Source organism: Syngnathoides biaculeatus, chromosome 18 (assembly GCF_019802595.1).
Source record: "Syngnathoides biaculeatus isolate LvHL_M chromosome 18, ASM1980259v1, whole genome shotgun sequence".
In the NCBI taxonomy this organism is placed as follows: domain Eukaryota; kingdom Metazoa; phylum Chordata; class Actinopteri; order Syngnathiformes; family Syngnathidae; genus Syngnathoides; species Syngnathoides biaculeatus.
The window spans coordinates 14,623,644-14,644,216 of NC_084657.1; the positions used below are offsets into that span (position 1 = coordinate 14,623,644).

The 20,573-nt window shown below is 43.2% G+C and overlaps 2 protein-coding genes across 8 annotated transcripts in view; both read left to right on the forward strand.

Annotated features, from left to right (window-relative positions):
• Window positions 1-58: 58 nt before the first annotated feature.
• Window positions 59-3,889, forward strand: ccdc169 (coiled-coil domain containing 169). Of its 5 annotated transcripts, none has more exons than XM_061803349.1 (8): window positions 59-196; window positions 289-371; window positions 469-579; window positions 1,270-1,310; window positions 1,406-1,639; window positions 1,722-1,795; window positions 2,506-2,652; window positions 3,562-3,889. In XM_061803349.1, exons 1-8 carry the CDS (start codon window positions 126-128, stop codon window positions 3,563-3,565), a joined length of 765 nt encoding a protein of 254 aa, XP_061659333.1. In that variant the 5' UTR covers window positions 59-125; the 3' UTR covers window positions 3,566-3,889. The 5 variants fall into 5 exon arrangements, with proteins under 5 accessions (XP_061659333.1, XP_061659335.1, XP_061659332.1 ...); XM_061803351.1 differs by having other exon boundaries at window positions 1,406-1,504; window positions 1,586-1,639; window positions 2,506-3,881; XM_061803348.1 differs by having other exon boundaries at window positions 2,506-3,884.
• A 315-nt stretch (window positions 3,890-4,204) lies between these two features.
• Window positions 4,205-20,573, forward strand: part of dclk1a (doublecortin-like kinase 1a) — a 32,921-nt gene continuing 16,552 nt past the window's right edge. Inside the window, exons 1-5 of one of the 3 annotated variants that reach the window (XM_061804165.1) lie at window positions 4,205-4,487; window positions 4,687-5,091; window positions 5,671-6,041; window positions 12,311-12,410; window positions 15,418-15,519. In XM_061804165.1, the coding sequence (XP_061660149.1) occupies window positions 4,725-5,091; window positions 5,671-6,041; window positions 12,311-12,410; window positions 15,418-15,519 (940 nt within the window). In that variant the 5' untranslated portion in view covers window positions 4,205-4,487; window positions 4,687-4,724. The other 2 variants (XM_061804166.1, XM_061804167.1) reach the window with 2 other exon arrangements.

The window sequence follows — 20,573 nt, forward strand, 5'->3', positions numbered from 1 at the left end:
TCCCGAAACACAATAGCGTCCCCTAGTGGTAAAATCTGGGGCCGCACACCAACCGGAAGTGGTCGTTTCTATGGATACCAGGTGGCCCAAACTTTCTCTTCCATCACTTCGGCGGTTTTAAAAAAATGAGTAAAGATTATTGTAAATATGACATGGCGCGGCTGCGAACTGAACTGGAGCAAGAACGAGAAATCAAGTGAGTTTTTGTACTATGTTTTGTCACACTCGTGTTTATGATTTTTAAAAAAAATGTTTTGTGTCTTTTTTTTTTTTTTTTTTTTTAATAAGAGACATGCTGGAGGAGTCCGTACGGGACCTGCAGAGCACCATGAGGGAACTTCAGGACAGACTTAACGGGGTCGACGGCGAAGGTGACGGAAGACAAAAGTTTCTGGAAGCCGACTTGGGAACCAATTGTGACGCCATTTCGTGTTTTGTTTTGTTTGCTTGTGTTTGTGAGTGTGCCAGAAAACGAGTGGAAGACCAGATACGAAACCCAGACCGAGGTCAACGTACAGCTCCAAAGGCAGCTCGTTGTTATCCACGAGAGGCTGGAAGACCTGCGTGGGAACCCAGTGGGTAAAATGACACGGTCTCCGAACGGGAATGTAGGAAACTGCACTGGTACGGCAACGCCGCCGCCATATTGGATGTGGCAAAAGTGGAATAATGGTGACGGAGGTGCCAGATTCGTTTGCTGTTTGGACACATAGCAACTGTTTTACACCCATAACCACATTTCATGGGATTAACTACACAACTGTACACGTTTAGATCTCAGAAGATGGCGGTAAAGCACTTCAAATGGAGAGAACCCTACAGCTTCAATCTAGCATGTACACAGCCGTGAAGCCATGTCATCTTCAGTCGTTGAATTATTCAACGCAAATAAACCATCTTCAGTAGTATTGATATTAATAGCTAGATAGAATATCAAAACCGTAAAAGTCAGTTCGGTATAAACTACCACTTTTTAAGTAGAAACCCATATACCTTCGTTTTAGTATTGGGTTAGTAATTGGAAGTAACAGTGTACAAATACAGTACTTTAACAGATTTTCCATTCATGACCTGTTTGTATCTTGTTGACTTTATTGCTGTCAAAATAGGCTCATTATTTTGTTGTCCAAACATGTTTTTAAACACAGCTCTTGAACTGACTCTCACTAGCTTAGCATTAGCATTCGTGTTCCTAATGAAGTGACGTATGAGCGTGCATTAGATTATTTTTTTTTTGTACACGTCGAAGAATTTGTGTTGTTTTCCCAGATCGTCTGGCTTCCATCCGATCCTTCGACGACATGCCACCCGTAAGTGTTGACGCTTCTCAATCGCGCCGGGAGAGGACGGCAAACGAAAGGGAGCATGAAGTCCTCTGATGTCGGCCGCCATTATGTTTCCGCAGGAGTCGTTGCGACATCACCTCAAGCTGCTCGTTGATGAGAAGTCCGGCCTGCAGAGCCAACTGGCCGACTGTCGCGTCGGCATCGAACAGGAGGCGAAGGTCAGTCGGACGGAAGCTTCTGCATTGCGTGCGTCTGCTCCGTGCAAACTCTCTTCTCTCTTGGGCGGGAGCCTGAATCAGGTGTTCCACAAAACCAACGACGAGAGGCGAGCCTACATCTCGGAGATCGCCAAGGTCGGTGCCCTCCTCGGTGCGTGTTGCCGTGACAACCGGGACGCTCCCCCCCCCGGCTATCAATCAAGATCTTCTTTCGCAGCTGTCGTCGACCATGGACGCCCAGAGGAAGCAGTACTCCGTGCAGCCACGGAGGGCCACCGAGAGCAAACTAAGGTATGACGACAAGCCACGAGCTGGGTGAACTCCTGAGTATTTGCTGATTTTTGGGGGGAGGGCGACATAAAACTCCACATAGGCGGGTCCGGGATTGAACCCGGGACCTCAGAACTGTGAGGCCAATGCTTTACCAGCTGATGCGTCAAGCCCGGTCAATGTCACACACCCAATAGCCATCTATCCCACCGTGATTGTTCAGCTCTGCACATAACACTGTAAAAGTGCCATCCATACAAAACTCGAAGGCCGCACTACCATTGTACTTTCATATTAAGGTGGGGGCCACAAAATATCATCTTATGGGCCGCAAATGTCCCGTGGGCCACGGGTTTGAGACCTCTGGGCTAACGCAATTAAATTCAGTGCCATCTTGTGGAATCTCCGGGTCGCTGTCAGGTTGAATACATTCATCGTGTTTTTTTCATCTGCTTTTGATATGTCCTGCTTTGTTGGGGGTCCTCGAATGCACCTCGCGCACTGTCAAAATTGGACGTGCGTTTCTGCATTCCTTTTGATGTAGCTACTCATCGCTTCTATAGCCAACTTTGCTGTTACAATTGGCCGGTATTAACAGATTGATCGCAATTTTTATTCATTTGTTGTCCAAATTAAAATGCTTGCAAAAATCCTGTTGTTTTCGAACTAAATCAAACACCAGATGGCCGGGGACGGCTGACATATCTTCTGCGGCGTGTGTGTGCGCGCAGAGAGAAGCAGCCGAGCAGAAAGTCCGAGGCCGACACCAAGAAGGGCAAAGTCAGAGAGAGCGACGGCGGCCGAGGAGGAAGAGGAGGATGTGTGAAAGGTGGAGGAGGTGGAGAAGGAGAGCTGAAAAAATCCCACCTTGGGAGCAGGTTGCCCACCCTCAAACATCACGTGAAACACTGACTCACCTCAACATGTCTTCTTTTTGTGGAACTCACACACACGCGCACACAAAGCTTTCTTTGGACCGCACGCGTGTTACACATCCAACGCACAATCGGACGCCCACGTGTGTGAACGCACGTAGGCAGAAGACCCTACTGGACTATAATGTTGTCCAAAATTATCATTTTTCTCTTCTTTGTGGGCGCAAACAAGTAGAGTGGTGTATTGGGACACAGAACGGGTATTTACACATGTGCGCCACGTAGATGTTAGTTATGTTACTCCATCTATGGCGTTTTGCATTTTTTGTTAGCATTAAGTTAACGCAGACTCAACACGGTTCATGTCTCAAAAACGCTTACGTGTTGTCACTCGAAACCATTGGAGCTTAGTCAATACAATAAACTGTGCATATTCTTTTTTTTTTTTTTTTTGGGTGGGCGGGCTCTTATTGGGGCATGCATGTGTCCAACAGATGTCACAATATGAATACTTGGAGTATTTTCTGTACATTTATACGCTCGCAGTTTTGTTTTGGTGTTGAACTCTGTTTACAACGCGTTTAAGAAGTCGAAATGTGATTCAAAACATGTGAGGGTGTAACATTCTATTTAAGAATGACATTTTTTAAATGGTCCCTTGATACAATATTGCAGATATTTGTATCTCCCACGACAAACGGGCCTTCTAGCTGTACTCGCTTTTGATGTTTTTTGTTGTTGTTGTTGGTAGGTTAGGATATTATTGAATTGTCACCTGCAATTTGTACCCTTATTGTGAGGGTGTTTCTAATAATTTGACTGCCTGCTTATCTTCAAATGCCAAAATATTAGACAGACCCCTGCAACGGACAAGCACAATCCTCAACATTAAATGATTACCTTTGTGTGCAGATGACTACAGATGTGTGCTTTGTCAGTCCAAGTTCTGAAAGCTCTGACCAACCAATCAGAAGATAGGAAACTGGTGACGTCAATATGGACCAGCTAGCGAAACGTCTGCGACGTCTTGCTCACCACTAGATGTCGCCACAGAGCCACAAAATATGACTTCAGATGCTTTCATGTTTACCTATACGGATATGATATGTACTTAACTTTTGTGGAAGCCATTCTCTCACAGATATGTATAAAAATGGTGTAATCATTTCTATTAAGTAATAACGTGCATTATCTTGGTTCCTCGTGTCATATTTTAAGTGTTTGTGAACAAGTGGAGCAATTTGGAGAAAGGTAAGGGCAAATTTGCCTAATTATGATAAAGCCTAAAATATATATATATATATATATATATATAAAATTAGGAAACATTTTGAATCAGTCAATATGGGGAGGTTTTTTTTTTTTTTGATGGTTCTTGGTTCCTCGTGTCATATTTTAAGTGTTTGTGAACAAGTGGAGCAATTTGGAGAAAGGTAAGGGCAAATTTGCCTAATTATGATAAAGCCTAAAATATATATATATATATATATATATATATATATAAAATTAGGAACATTTTGAATCAGTCAATATGGGGAGGTTTTTTTTTTTTTTGATGGTGCTCTGTATGTGAATGTTACGAATGCTTGTGTTTTGTGTGTTTGCATGTGCGTGTTGAATGGGAATCACGACACGAGTGACGTGGATGGGGGAGGAGGAGGAGGAGGAGGAAGCTGCATCTGCTACTTAGTTGCTGATCTGCTCGGCTTCTGATCGCATCTTCAGCACCTCGCGCGCGCGGTCTGGCGGCCTCAGTTGTCCTTCAACTTTGTGCTCACTTTCTGCTTTTTGTTGTTGTGGACAATCGGCCAGACTGGAGGCGCTCAGCGCTCGTGTGGGTAAGTTCCTCACGTGTTGGCAGTATTATGGGATGCTGTGTGGGTGTCGATCGGTGCGTGGTCGCCTCTCCATCGGAATCGTGCATGCTTGCTCCGAGTTCACCCGGATTAGACTTAATCTGTGTTTAGGACTCTAATCTGGGATGCGGGCCTGTTCGCTCGCTGTTTTTGCTTTCACAACTTTTGCGTGTGCGTATAGACGGTACCGTGGTGGTGGTGCCGCCGGGCCACGCGGACATGGAGCATTTCGACGACCGAGCTCAGCGCCACGGCGGCCGCGCCGGATCCGGGGCCGGGACGCGCCTCAACGGCGTGCACAGCCCCACGCACAGCGCGCACTGCAGCCTGTTCCGCGCACCGCGCACCCTCAAGGCCCTCAGCGCCGAGAAGCGAGCCAAGAAGGTGCGCTTCTACCGCAACGGCGACCGCTTCTTCCACGGCATCGTGTACGCGGTGTCCGCCGACCGGTTCCGCACCTTCGACGCGCTGCTGGCCGACCTGACGCGCGCCCTCTCGGACAACGTCAACCTGCCGCAGGGTGTGCGCACCATATACACGCTGGACGGATCAGGACGCATCGGCAGTATCGATCAGCTGGTCGAGGGTAAGATAGGCCCTAAAATCTCTTCATTATTTAAAAACAAACACCCCCCCCCCCGAAAAAAAAACCGTCACGTTTTAGGATCTAGAGCAGGAGTGTGCAAACTTTTGTGCTCAAGGACAACATTTTCTTTTCAAAACAAATTGACAAGGTCTTTCTCGGTGTGTGTGTTAAAACAAGTATGTAAAATTGTTAATTGATGCACATATTCGTGTTGATTCATTTATTTGGACGGGATAAAAAGTGCTTTTCTATTTTAACTAGAGAAAAGTATCTATCTATCTATCTATCTATCTATCTATCTATCTATCTATCTATCTATCTATCTATCTATCTATCTATCTATCTATCATCTATCTATCTATCTATCTATCTATCTATCTATCTATCTATCTATCTATCTATCTCATTTCCATAAAATATCAAATAGTTCATCATAACGTATCATAGCAAGCATCGGACACTGAAAATATGCCCCCCGGTGTCTATGAGCAGTATTGCAGTTGATGTCAGCGTTATCAATCGGTGAGTAGCTCCATGAGGCACAATCACTTTAGCGCTAACTTCTGACGCCCCCTACAGGCCAAAGCTATGTGTGCAGCTCGGTGGAGGCTTACAAAAAGGTGGACTACACCAAAAACGTCAACCCCAACTGGTCGGTGAACGTCAAAGCGTCGGGCGCGGCCTCGGCCCGCGGGCCGCCCGCGCTGGGCAGCGCCAAGGTGGGCACAGGCGGGGGCGGCGGGCTGCCCGAGAGCCGCGAGAACAAGGACTTTGTTCGACCCAAGCTGGTGACGGTGGTGCGCAGCGGCATGAAGCCCCGCAAGGCGGTCAGGGTTCTGCTCAACAAGAAGACGGCGCACTCCTACGAGCAGGTGCTCACCGACATCACCGGCGCCATCAAGCTGGACTCTGGAGTGGTCAAGAAGATCTTCACGCTGGAGGGGAAACTGGTGAGTCAAATGCTAACACAACACAAACGGTGGAGCAACACATGTAGAGAGATTCAACTAATACTAGTGCTGAGTAGTTGTGACACCTCCTCTATCTCCATGTATGTCTCTATAACAGAGTTACTCGCACCTCGTAGGTTATTCATGACCTTGCAAAAAAATAAATTATCAACAGGGAAAAACAAAACAAAACAAAACACAAAAGTCCAAGTCACGCGTGGTCAGAATAAAGAAAGTTCTCCCATCCGTGCTATAGTGCAGATGCGCTCTGAACGGCGTCGTGTGTGTGTCGGGGAAGTCGGCCACGCCGCATAGCATCCATCAATCGTGTGCGTCTGAGTCACGGGCCCTTTGATGGCTGCCCACTCGCTCAGCCGTGTCTACACTTTCATTCATTCATTCATTCATTCATGTCACTGGATTTCTGGAAAAATACAAAAAATCATCAGTAAAGTGCAAGCTAGTTTGTCAGCTTCCCACAGGCCACAATGCATGCAAAACGTTGGGGCCACAGCGCCACCTGCTGCTTCGGCATGCACTAGACAGACCGTCAAAGTGCACTCAGGGAAACAATTGTTTTTGTTTTTTGTTTTTTTTTTTAGGAATGAGATTTTTGGCGAATAATTGAATACTTGTGTATGCTAATTTAATTTAAAGACTTTTCTTATTTAGACTGTAATCTTATAATAAGATTATAAACACGCATATTTTTCTTGAAAAATAGCTCTTTAGTCTCCTGAGACTGTTTTTCTCATAATATTTTTACCTTTTTTTTAGACATTGTGTCTTTGTAATCTCTTTCATCGGCATCCTCACCATCCAAGATTCATAAAATTAATTTAAAAAAAATCTACAAATCTGCAACCATTTTTCTAAAAAGATAGAAATCAGAAAGTTTGGATTTTTTTGCCTCAAAAATTCTCTTAAGTTTTTTGAATTGGTACTTAAAAAGTGGACTTAATTCTTGTGATTGTTTTTTTTTTTTAAAGACAATTTAACTGTCATCAGTTTCCCTTTTTTCGTTTTTCATTCTCCTTCATTTATCAGTTCTATCTTGATCAAATACAGCTTGATTGTCGATAAAATGTCATTTTTTTTCTTTATTCTCGTAACATTGCGTCGTTATTGCCATAGCAGGTATGAAAGCATTTTAACCCTTTGATCATGGTCCTTGCACTCGTTTGTAACGACCTATTCGAACCGATCACATAACATCGGGCGTCATTTTGAGCGACTGTCGCCGCCGCCCCGCCGGGCGTCGCATCCCGTCTGACCTCGCCCAATCCATTTAACGATCGGCCATGATTAACCCAGCAGGGCGTCGCTCCAGATTCCAGATCCGATTTGCACTTCTTGAATAAATCAAATATTTTCTTTCTTTCTTTATTTGAGAATCCTCCTACACGGGATTTGAAGTCACACTTTTCCTCCCAACGGCCGCTCCGCTCACCGGTTGCCATGGGTTACGGTTGTCTAGGAGATTACACAATAAACTCCCTTGCTCCTTCTCTCTCTCTCTCTCTCTTTGCAAGCAAGGCTATTATGGCGCTGCTATTTTTAATCGCTCTATCGATTGAGCCAACGGGCATGGCAACATGCGAACCAGCCCGGGCTGGGCACGCTCCAATTTTTTAATTAAAAAAAAAATTATATATTTTCTCGGTAAGTTAAAGGCTGTTAAAGATCACGAAAGCACAACGGACAAATAGGAGATTAGTTTAAACCTCAGTGAAATGTGCTTAATCCGTGTTGTAATCGCGACTAAAACAGCCGGTTCATGGTAGAGGGAAGAAAAAAAAGTTTGTCGACCTTCACATGGCCGCAATATCAACATAAACCATTTTGACGCTTGTAACTCATCATCAGTCAAATATGACGTGATCAAATATTGACAACAATTTATTGAATATGAACTCTTTTGCTGCTGTGTAAAAGGTAATTAGTCAAGCGCGTACCCAGATTGGCTTCCTTCCGTGCGCGAGTGTGTCGAATGTAGGCTTTTGGGTCGCCCTCCGTGACGCGGCGTCCCGGCAGAACCGACGGGTCCGTTGAGAGCAAGAGTGATGACATCCGAACACCAAAACGGCCCGCTCATCTCTTTTGCCTTCGTTAACCTCTTTTAATGAGGACGCACACGCAGCTGCGGTTGGGCTCCATTGAGGTTTTTGACTTGCGACAGTCGCCTACCATCCATTTTCTTTGCCGCTTATCCTCACACGGGTCGCGGGGAGTGATGGATCCGATCCCGGCTGTCGACGGGCAGGAGGCGGGGTACACCCTGAACTGGTCGCCAGCCAATCACAGGGCACATAGAGACAAACAGTCGCACTCAAAATCACACTTCGAGGCAATTTTTAGAATGTCCAATTAATGTTGTATGTATTTGGGATATGGGAGAAAACTCACGCAGGCACGGGGAGAACACACAAACTCCACACAGGCGGGACTGGGATCGAACCCAGGTCCTCAAAACTGTGAGGCCAACGCTTTACCAGCTGCTCCACCGTGTCGCTGACCAAATATCTTAAATATCAAATTTTTGTCGCTGTGTGAAATTGGCTCCGCTGGCGACAATAAAATGGTGACTTCAAACCAAAATGGCGGCAGACTTCCTGTGTCTTTTGGGGCGTGGCTGCTCGAGTTTTTTGTTTGTGTATGGAGTGGGGGGGGGGGGGGTCTCCTCATAATAGACATGTCTACCAAATTTTGCAAAGTGAAACTGACTTTCAGATCCGAATTTCTCAAGACGCTTGTCGGGGGCGCACGTGGCAGGTTGCGAAGGTCTATCGAGTAGAACCCGATACACTCCCAAGCCGCCCCGCGCTCAGTTTCCGCTCACTAGCGCCCCTCCGAGGCCCCCGGTGTCACGTTTCCGCTTGTAACTCGAGCGAGAAGCTATCCGGTTCGTCTTCCTCATCCTGTACCTCACGCTCCTCTTGCCATGGTTGCCGAGCAACGGCCATCGGGTTCTACTGTACTGTACTGTACTGTACTGTGCTGCGTGTGTCTGTGTGTGTGTGTGTGTTTCGGGCTGGTTCTGATCAAGAAGATAGACAAGCTGTAAGTGGCTTAGAGAGCTCGGCCGTGGCTCCACTATTAATACCGTGGTAAGCTGTGTTTGTACACATATTTATAATCACGCACATTAAGACACACACACACACACAGCCTGTCTTTTTTGTAGGGTCTAGAGCTATATGTAGTATTCCTGATCTATTTTGCTGTAGGATGCAGCTGCTTTTGTATGGGTTAGACCACAGGTATCAAATTCAAGGCCCGGGGGCCCAATCCGGACCACCATGTCATTTTATGTGGACCGCGAAAGCAATCGTGTGTCGATTTTAATCATTTTTCAGAAAATGTATTTTTTTGGTTTAGTTTTGTTAGTGAGTCCCCTTTTAAAATGACTTGAACGATGGTTCGAGGTCAAACTTTTGTTTTTATTATTTGCTTCAGATTTCAGAACTGATTATCCATCAAATTGTTGTGTAATAATATGAGACAGTCATACTTTTATAGTCACAATGAACACAAACTACAATGTGATCTTGAACTTGACACCACTGGTCTAGACCATGTTGGTGTGGGGTCTAGAACTACGTTTGTTTTGATCTTGGTTCATGGTTCGTGGTTTACATAAATGTGATCTTTTTCGGGTTCCAGTGGGTATCTGCAGGGCTGGTTCTTTCTGTCTTTGTACCTCATCAGTTTCACACCCCACCCCCACCCCATCCAGCACTGCAGTGACCGAGACCATAAACATCGGAAACAAGAAAAAAAAATGAGAAACAAACCAGAAAACAGCGATGTAGTTGATTGTAGCTCACGTTTGATATTTTGATGATGATGATGAATGATGTTCGATGCTGTTGTGGGTCTGCTCCGCTTCTCTGCTGAGTCACTGTTACTCAGCACTTCTGTGTGTGTGTGTGTGTGTGTGTGTGTCCTTATTTAGCTTATTCTACTGCGGCTACATAAATTGTGTCATTCTATATTGTGTCACCAGTCAGAGCAGAAAAAATTAACATAAATTCACTTGTGGAACACCACAAGCTGCTTTCATTGAGCTAGTTTTGGTGTACCTAATGTTGTGTCTGAGAAAAGAGGGTCGTCAAGCTGGAGTGAACATAAGGGATTGGGGGAGTGGGGGGGGGCAGCCTGAGGGCGTGACAGTGCATTGTGGGATACGATGTCCTATTTGTTGCACGTTTTGCCACGCGCGTGAAAGGAATCAAACGGGTGAAGTGCAAGAAGAAGTCGTCGAAAAGAGAGCTGTTACGTAAGATCATTGCGCAATCTGGCCACGGTGCATTCAGGTGATCTCGCTGCTGCCACCGCCACCACCGCCGCTGCCGTGTGTTTGTTCCCAGCTGGTGTTTATCGTCCTGAGCAAGATGGAGGTCAAACTGTGAGGCCGGCCCACTTAGAATTCAGGTTGACCCGAACTTCCCTCTTTCTGCTTCAGTCACGTCTCCCCCCAAATCCCAATTATAAAATTATACAAAAGATTTACACATGTAAATATCAAATATTGAAGCCGTTGGCAACATCTAAACATTTAAAGTCCCAACGGTTGAGTTTTGTAAAAAGCTTTCATACAGTTTTGTTTTATCATTGTCACCTTTAAAAACATTTTTTTTCTCTCTAATGCATTTTTTGTTTCCTTTTTTATTCCATAAGAAAACAATTATGTAGCATTTTCAGCTTTATTTTTCTCAATCTTTTCCGTCAATGTTCTGTCAAATTTTCCTGGCACATTTTCTTTTCTTTTTTTTTTTTTTTTGGAGCATTTTTCATATTTTGGGGGAGGCGACGGTGAAGACTTTAAATAATTCCTTTTCTTTCACATTAGTTTGCGTTTGGATCATCTTTAAAGCTATTTTTAATTCTTCCTTTTTGGCGATATTTTTATCCTTCTTTTGTCCAATTTTTCTATCATTGTAATGCAATATATGCAACGTTTTTTTCCTTTTTTCTGGCCATAGACAACAAAGCTTCAAACTCTAAAAGTCAAAGATTCGCCAACCTTTGTAAGTTTCTACTGACGAGTCAAATAAATAGAATTCAGCACCACGGTCAGCTCCACTTGCCTCCAGCTCCTCGGTAGAACTTTTGACTTTTGAGCTCTTCCCTTCCATGTGATTTAATTTATGAGTTAACGTACTAGTTTCCTGTTTTTTTCTGGCATTAAGTCATCAAAACTTTGCTCTCATGCGTCGCCCACGTGCAAAAGCAACTGTGATGCATTGCCTGTCTTTGAGGTTCAAATTTAGTAGCCAGTGAGCAAACTCATTAGTTTGTCTTTGAAGGACTGCTGGAAATTGTCAAATTTAAACCCAGAATGTCTGCTTTGGAACCAAAAAACTTGGCGTCTTGAGAGTTTTTTGTGGATTTCTTCATGATCGTCATGACTACCGAGTTGTCGGTGAAAGTGGTTTCGGGGGCGGGATTTTCACAACGTTTGGTCAAGTACTTCGCATGTTTGTTGGCCCTAACATGGCTGCTCTGGATCCAAAATGGCCGACTTCCTGTGTCTTTTCGGCCAGGGTTTCTTGAGACTTTTTTTTGTGGGTGCTCCCGTGGTACACATATCTACTCATTTTTATTTTGCTAAAGTAAACTGGCTTTGGGGGCTGAAATTTGAAAATGTTCAGTCAGGCTCTTCCCTCAACTCATTTGTGGACCCTGAAAATGCCACTTCAGATCAAAATGGCCGACTTTCCGTCTTTTTTTTTTGGGGGGGGGGGCATATGGCCTCTTTTCTTTTATAGGCACATTTGATGTGGCGAAGTGAAACCAGCTCTCCATGTTTCCTTTTTTTTTAATTGCTCTCTGCAGGCTGCTTCAAGTGTCTCACTACTGCCCGACACTGCCACCTTGTGGCTTTCTTGTGCCATGCCCGTTGTTGTATAGCTCTCTCTCTCTCTCCCTCAATACATCTGGAAATTAATTAAACACTTCGCTTTAAATAAATAAATAGATACATTTCTTACTTGGATTTTTTACAATATATTTTATATTTTTATCTATTTAATTATTTTATTTTATTTTATAATATAATCAAATCAATCAATCAAATCAAAAGTCTTTATTGTCATTATATGCTGTCCATACAATGAAATGATGAGTGCCTCTCCACAAGGTGCAATGAAATGGAATTTTTAAAAAATGCAGCAGTATTCTTGAAAATCACTCGTTATCATTTCCTCGACTTTTTCTTTGTCGCATATTTACTAAATGTTTTTGGGTTTTTTTCCCCCTCCCTGCAGGTGACGTGTCTGCAGGACTTTTTTGGCGACGAGGACGTGTTTGTGGCATGCGGACCCGAAAAGCTCCGTTACCAAGACGACCTGATGCTGGACGAGACTGGTGAGATTTTTGCTTGTATATTGTTTATGACATTTAGTGTATCTTATTTCGCTATGTGGTCCAAATTTTAACAAGTGTATTATTTTAACATTGCGACTTTTACACTGAAAAACTTTTTTTCTTGTCATATTACTTTAATTCAGAAAAAAATATTGGCTAATTATTATGTTCTTTTTTCCAAGACCGTTTTTTTTTCATCAAACCATCTCTCAAAATTATTTTTTGTAATGTCGTGACTTTTGCCCTAAAATGTTAAATTCAGACATAATGTATTAATATTGTGATTTTATTCTTGAAAATCTTATTCATATTTCAAAACACTATTGTTGGTATATACTGTAAGTATCTAACTATTGTCTTAATACTGTGACCCCCCCCCCAAAAAAAAAATAAACAAAAGGCAATTCTTGTAATACTGTAACTTATTACCTTACAAAAAAATTGAAACTTTACATGAAAATAGGGCGTCGTCTTTGAGAGGGGAAACGACCCCCCCCTCTTCAACTCGGGCCGCAGTGTGTCGCTGTCTGCCTTCCTTTCCCTTCCGCGTCGTCGCCAGCTCTTCCTCTGCCCGCAATCACAATTCCGCCAGTCGTACGCAGTCAGACAATTCATGACACTATTTCATTTTTTTCTTTGAACCCCCCCCCCCCCCCCCAGTCCCCCCACAAAATCTAATTGAATCAGATATAATACTCATCAAGGCGGCACGGTGGAGCAGTTCTAAAGCATTGGCGTCACAGTTCTGAGGTCCTGGGTTCAATCCCGGATCCGCCTGTGTGGAGTTTGCATGTTCTCCCGTGCCTGCGTGGGTTTTCTACAGGTACTCCGATTTCCTCCCACATTCCAAAAACATGCAACATTAATTGGACACTCAAAATTGCCCCTAGGTGTGATTGCAAGTGCGGCTGATTGTTCTCGATGTGCCCTGCGATTGGCTGGCAACCCGTTAAGAGCGCACCCCGCCTCCAGCCCATTGACAGCAAGGATAGGCTTCAGCACTCCCGCGACCCTTGTGAGGATAAGCGGCCAGCAAAATGGCTGGGTGGATAATCCTCATTGACAAAAAATTTGACTTCATCATGAAAAAAACATTTTACAGATGCTTTAGAAATGTTTGATTCATTATAAGTCAAAACATTTGACCATTTATTCTATAATGTTCTCATTCATTATAATTAAAGGCATTATTGTTAAAACAAACAGAAGATAAGAATTCATTATTTTATTAAAATAAATATTCTGAAATACCTATGTAATCTGTCAAATGTATAAAATAATTTGTTAATTATTTGTAATGAATTCAATTATTCACCATACAATTTAAAAATCTGAATCATTATGTAATATGTGTAAAATGATTATAAATAGCCAAAATTTGAAACTAAATTATTGTTCTTTCATTGACACACAATTTGTCATAATAGTTTTTGGTTTCATTCATGAAGAAACTGGTTAATTCATTATGATTTCATTAATTTTAAGTTATATGACAAGAATGTGAAAATTAATTGTTTCATTATGAAAATAAACAATTCTACATCTGCATGTATTAAATGAATGTCTCCTTATATTGAAATGAATTACAAGTATGACAAAATATTCATCTTTTTGAAAACCCCATCTACGAATTACACGGCACATCTCTTTTCAAAACGCGGCCCCCGAGCGCAGAATTTTCCACCTCGCCACAAATATGCGCATATTTGCATGATTGCGTGCGCAACAAGTCCCCACGGCGCAACCCTGACCGAGCGTCAGACGTCCACGTCGTCCGGGCAACATGCGCTTTGTGAGCCTCCTCCACGTATGACACAATGATGAGGCGGCGGCAGCCTCAAAGTACAAAGCCCCGCGACGCGCGCTAGCATGCTAACAGTCTCGCGGTCGCGCAATAGCGACAAAACAAAGGCAGCTCAGTGGTTCCGGCACTCCGCTTATATTGGACTCAGAGGCGCTTTGCACTTGCAATATTGCAATATTTGACTTGTGAAGCCGCGGCCGCCCTGGCGCAATCCGACGCGAGCCCGGCTGCCATTCTGCGCCTGTGGCCTCGCCCGGCCCGAGCAAAAAAAAAAAAAGGAAAGATGGCGCCAAATTAAATGAGGTGTTACATAAATAGGTTGACTATTGACATCAAACAAGTAGAAACCAAATGACGCAAACAAAACAAAAAACAAAGAATCAATAATTCATTCAGGACTATTACATGTCATAAAATATTTATATTATAATGAAGATATTGTAAATTATGAATAAAGCTTCAAACATAAACAAATCAGGAAGAAAAATGAATAATCCATCAAAGTGTTGAATTACAAAGAATGAATTACAATGATATTAAATGAGAAATATTAATTTTAATAAAACTAACAAAAATGTACAAAAACAGAAATGAATCACTCTCTGGGAAATGGAATCCAATAAAATAATATTTTTACATCAAAATAAATATTAAATGATCCATTGATTTTAAATATTTCTTAATGTAATATTTACTAGCTAAATGTGTAAATATGTTTTTTTTCATATAATAATAATAGTAGAAAAAGCTCCTGACCGTTCTTGCGGCATTCACTTATGTATAACGCATTTATTTATTTATGACTTCTGGTCAGAACATATATTGAACAAATATTGATTTGGGTTACTGCTGCCCATTCTTGCTGCCGTTCACGTTCACTTCTGTCCATATACAATATTTTTATTCAATGTACGCGCGCGTATCGTTAACCTAATTGCATTACTGCCCAAGTCAATTTTGAATGCTTTTGATAAACAAGGAAGAAAAAAAACAACAACAACAAATTCAATCAAGGAGAAGAGTCGACTTACGGATGACCGTGACCTGAGATAAATGGGGGAGGGGCTTGAGGTTGGGGGGGCTTGGGGGCAGAAAGTGGCCGCCAAGTTTACCGAGACGGTTTTTGATCTGATTGTTCTGCTAGTCCACTTGGCCGCTGTAGTTAAACTCCAACGGACTTGGTTCTGTTGTGTTGCGCGGCAGAGTGCCGGATCATGCGGCCCATCAACTATGCCAAGATGTCTTCCATCCGAGCTTCCCCCAAGGCGTTGATCCAGACCCGGCGCAGCAAGTCCCCCGCGTCCGGTAAGAAAACCACTCCAGTCTCGTTCAAAAGAAGCGTTATTATTATTATTATTATTTAATACAGGGTTCAGCAACCTTTTTGAGGCTGAGAGCTACTTCGTGAGCACCGATCGTATGAAGGCCTACGTGACTTGTTAGTGGCAAATTTCAGACTCAGTTCATTACACGTACATAAAATATTTCTGTTTTAATTTATTGTAGTAAATGACATTAAAGGTATTTTAAAATTTTAATTCACATAAGCAAGTCAAATTCAGAATTTAAAGCACAAATAATGGTAAGAATTTGTGGCCTATGGTATTTTTAGAACATACCTCGCGGGCTACCATTCGCCCACGCGTTGGTGACCCCTGATTTAATATATATTGTATATATTATAATAATCAACCAGTTCAGGGTGTACCCTGCCTCCTGCCCGTTGACAGCTGGGATAGGCTCCAACACTCCCCGCGACCCTCGTGAGGATGAGCGTCTAAGAAAATGGATGGATGGATGGATGGATGGATGGATATTATAATAATGACTATCACGTCATCAATGAATAAAACGTGAAAACATTTCTTTGTTCACAAGGAAAAGTTGTGAGAAATTACAAATCAAATTCGATCCATTTTGCCAGGGTGTGAAGAATTTTGCTCAATGTTCAAAATGTAATTTTGTAGTTCTTAAAGGTTATGTTATTATTATTTCCTCAGTCATTGTCAGAAAAAAAGGTCAACCCGAACAAATTAATTTTTTTCCCTATCTTAGAATTTTAGATATGGATCTTTATTGTCAGAATTGAATTGAAAATCTATATATTCACTATTATTATTATTATTCCTATTATAGTAGATCTGATCTTTCCTTGTCGTTTATCAAAAGTAAGTAATAAATAAATGCGTAAAACGGATAAATAAATAGATAAATACATTTTAAAATGGACTAATAAATGAATGAATGAATAAATAATTAAATAAATAAGCAAACACATTTTTAAAAATAGGTAAATAAATACATAAATTTAAAGTATTTAAATTTAAAAATATGACAAAGAATATGGAAAAATTGTTTCAATTTTACCAGCTTTCAGTCACAATCTTAACAAGATCTTTTGCTTTTTTTGGGGGGTCGATATCCATATTTTGGCCCAAAACACGTTCATCTGTGACGAACCACAGAACATGTCTCCTTAAGTGTGCGACGTGTGATGGCTGGACATTACCACGGTGTTTATACTAGTATCATGTTGTTTGAAGAGACAAACATGACACCTTCAGGCATCTGGAAATTGCACCCAAGGATGAATGGATCGTGCGTGTCCCAAATTGTCTTCCCGATATCTTGGCTGATTTCTTTTGACATTGCCACGATGTTACCCAAAAATAATCGTGTGCCTTGTTGAAATAATTCCACCTGAATGTGGTTAGAGACAAACAAAGTTTATAATAGCGTCTTTCCCCAAATGGTGTGAAATATGCGTCGTTTTGACAACGTTTTCCGCTGCCGTCTCATGATTATGATTATTCTATTACCCTAGTGTACTATGATGGTTGCGGTTCCCGATGTGTTGCTTTTGTGTTTAGCATATCTCATTAGCATGGGAAAATGTTGCTTCTGCAGGAGGTCATTGTGTGTGTGTAGCATGCATAATAGGCATTGAAATGATATCCAAAGGGGAGGAAAAAGGCAAACGGGGACCGAAGGTTGTGTGCTGACTCAATCCTGCAGCTGCGGAAAGTCACAAGCATGAAAAGTGCATCACGGGTAGCGGTTGACGCGCGAGTCCTCCGAGCATCGACTCGCATTGCGCGCGCGACAATGAGCGTTTGTAACGGATTGTTCTCTTGGCGCTGACACCGCCGCTCGCGCGCCCAAAACGTCCGTCTGTGGCTTACGGTCGTCCTCGGTGTCCCCGCGGCGTCTGGATTGAGTCGGGAAGATTTTTGAGAGATGGGGGTGCTGGGGGGTGGGGGGGGGGGGTAAAGGTTACGAGACTGAGTCATAACACCATCTGATGCGGCTGCTGGCTCACAGGGGCTAATGAGAACACGTGTGTGTGTGTGTGTGTGTGTGCTAGCCGTCTTGTCTTTGCGCAGTTGTGAGGTTCGTGGAATGATTCACGGGGTGTGGGGGGGTGGGGGCAGAGCATCACGTTCACGGCGCATGGGGGCTCTTGAAGGCAGCCAAAGCAGATGGTGTTTGGTGTCAATTCTTCTTTTCCTAGACTTGTGCAAGTCTGAACTCTGCACTAAACTTTGTCCTCATGACTGCAGGGGCAAAAAAAAAAAAAAAGATTATATATTTGTGTGTGGGGGAAGAAAGTTCTTGTTTTTCTGCACTTGTGGGGTGTGAACTTTTTGGTTATCTCTCTCTTGGGTGGCATGGTGGCGCAGCTGGAAAGCGTTGGCCTCACAGTTCTGAGGACCCGGGTTCGATCCCGGCCCTGCCTGTGTGGAGTTTGCATGATCTCCCCGTGCCTGCGTGGGTTTTCTCCGGGCACTCCAGTTTCCTCCCACATTCCAAAAACGTGCAACATTAATTTGACACCCTAAATAGCCCCAAGGTGTGATTGTGAATGTAATTCTCTCCATGTGCCATGCGATTGGCTGGCAACCAGTTGAGGGATGTGCCCCGCCTCCTGCTGGTTGACAGCTGGGATAGGCTCCAGCACTCCCCGTGACCCTTGTGAGGATAAGCGGCTAAGAAGACAACACATCCCAAAAATTTCCAATAAAACCATGGATAAATTATTACAATATATATATATATTCTAAATATTGTGGCACAAAATCACACAGGTACTGTCAATTTTAAGACATGGGGTTACTGATCACACCCTGGAGTAAAGGGTTCTCAGTAATTGCTCATTTACATGACACAGGACTGCCCCATAACACCGGACTGCCTTTTGCCATTCAGTTCTTTGTTCGCAAATGAAGGAGTGATTATGTAGACTGCTACCTCATGCTAACTGCTAGTAAGACACCGACTTCCTGAGCTTCCGAGAGCTTCCCCAACGCAGGGAGTGTTCACGGGGGGAGCCGGGGTGTTAACAGACTGACCCACTTTAACGCTTTGAATAAGACTACGCCTAACATCATGCCCTCGTCTTGGAGTCCTGCATTTGGGTCCAACCCCGCACCGTTGGTTCATGAGAACTTGTAAGGAGCAAAAATGCCCAAATTTTGACCGACTATCAGATGTGTGCATCCCACTTGATCGACTGCTGTTTTCTTTTAGTTGACACTCAATGAGGAGTATTGAAAATTTGCGATAGTAGATATTGAACAGGTTCAACGTTTGATGTTCAACCCTGATGGGACAGTACAATCGCTCGGGATTATCGTTTGAGGCACCCGATAATGGGGCCTCTCCTGGCTTTTTATCCCAAGGGACAAAAAGGGCTCAAAATCGGCTCAATTTTCAGTACGCGTGTGCTTGTGAAGTGTGTGCGCACGTGTGAGTGGCCCGCCGTCGCCACGGCAACACGTAGCCGCTACACAGCGGCGCGTCCATATATGTCAAGAACTTCCTGGCCCATCGCTTGAGTCAGTTCTGGTAAACCTTCTTCCTCATCCTCATCATGTTCTGGGGCCTGTTGTTGTTGTCTGTGTGCTCGTCATCTCCTCCAATGTGCCTAATTTGTAATTCCTGGAGCTGCTTTTTCTATCGAGCTCCGTTTTGTTTTGCTCATCCCGACACCCGAGCCGGTCCAGTCGCGTATTTGTGCTCACGACCAGAACAGCAACGGTCACATAACGCTCGCGTGACAAATCAAAATAAGAGCCTCCCTGTTGTTCTGCTCCAGTGCTCTAGGTGGCAGTAAGACACATTTGTCGCACAATAGCAACATAACAGTAAGGAAGAAATATTAATTAACACACATGCTTAATCTGATGCTGCATGCGCCGATACAATATTACAAATGTACACACAATCACAGCAGTCTCTTGGATTTTAATAAAAAAGATCAATAACTCCCACAAACATAACCAAAAAACAACAATATAAACATCTCTACCTATTTAATATACATAATAGTAATGATATATATTTATATCAATACTACTTGCTCCCATATTATCATAAATCAATTGTTGGTATTTTGTTTTGGACATTGTTTCAGGTCCGCAGTCAGTCTGTTCCATACTCTTACTCCAGTTTTTGATATTTTAAATTAATTTAATTTAATTTATTTTAAATTACAGAATTTGCATTTTTTTTTTCATTGCGATTCTTAATTTTTTGGGATCCTAAAATTGACCCTGTCTGTTCATTCATTTGTATTTTTGTTTTCTTTTTTTGGTTGTAGTTTCTCCAGACGAGTAAAAACGTTGCGCCGTTTGAAATCCCGCAATAGTAGTGATGCTTTTGTTGTTTTTTAATTTGCGGATTCACGTGTTCAAAAAAAAAAACTTACTTTATGGATTCATAATTTGTGGGGTTTTCAAATGAGATTTTTAAGTTAGTGGTTTAGGATTCCAAAGTATTTCATCGACAAACGTGTTTACAAGCTCAATTATCGCACTCCTGTACTACTCCAAAATTCCTCTCACGTCACTGAACGGCACGTGTTCGCCACTCGGCTATGACATCATCACCCGCAAACAATCCTGCTCCCCGATTGGTCCACGCTTCCGTCTTCGCTCCCTTTGGCGACCAATCGACATTTTGTTTTTACAAATGTGGAAATAATTCATCGTGGCGGCGATGTATTGTCATCCGCTGTCCTCACTCCCTCCCTCCCTCACTCCCTCCCTCCCTCCCGCCGTCTCTCTCTTCCTCCATCCCTCACTGTCTTGGCTGTGTGTGCATCACGGTATTGTGCAAGGGTCTCTCTCTCTCTCTCTTTCCCTCCCTCCCTCCTTTGTGCCCGTCAGTGTACTACAGCGCCGCCGACGTCTTCCCATTCACCACTTTAGTAGCCAGGCAGCTGCTCCTCTTCCTCCTCGTCCACCCGCACTGTGCTCCTCATCTTCATCATGCCGGGCGAGGAAGGTACAGATGTCTTGATGCGTGTGTGTGTGTGTGTGTGTGTGTGTGTGTGTTATGTGTGCGTGTGTGTGAGGGTC

What these genes read in the sequence shown, in the direction of transcription:
- ccdc169 (XM_061803348.1), top strand. Translation starts at nt 126, where the DNA reads ATGAGTAAAGATTATTGTAAATATGACATGGCGCGGCTGCGAACTGAA. An exon ending in GAGCAAGAACGAGAAATCAA is followed by an intron (nt 197 to 288) that starts GTGAGTTTTTGT and finishes TTTTTTAATAAG; the next exon opens with AGACATGCTGGAGGAGTCCG. An exon ending in CCTTCGACGACATGCCACCC is followed by an intron (nt 1,311 to 1,405) that starts GTAAGTGTTGAC and finishes ATGTTTCCGCAG; the next exon opens with GAGTCGTTGCGACATCACCT.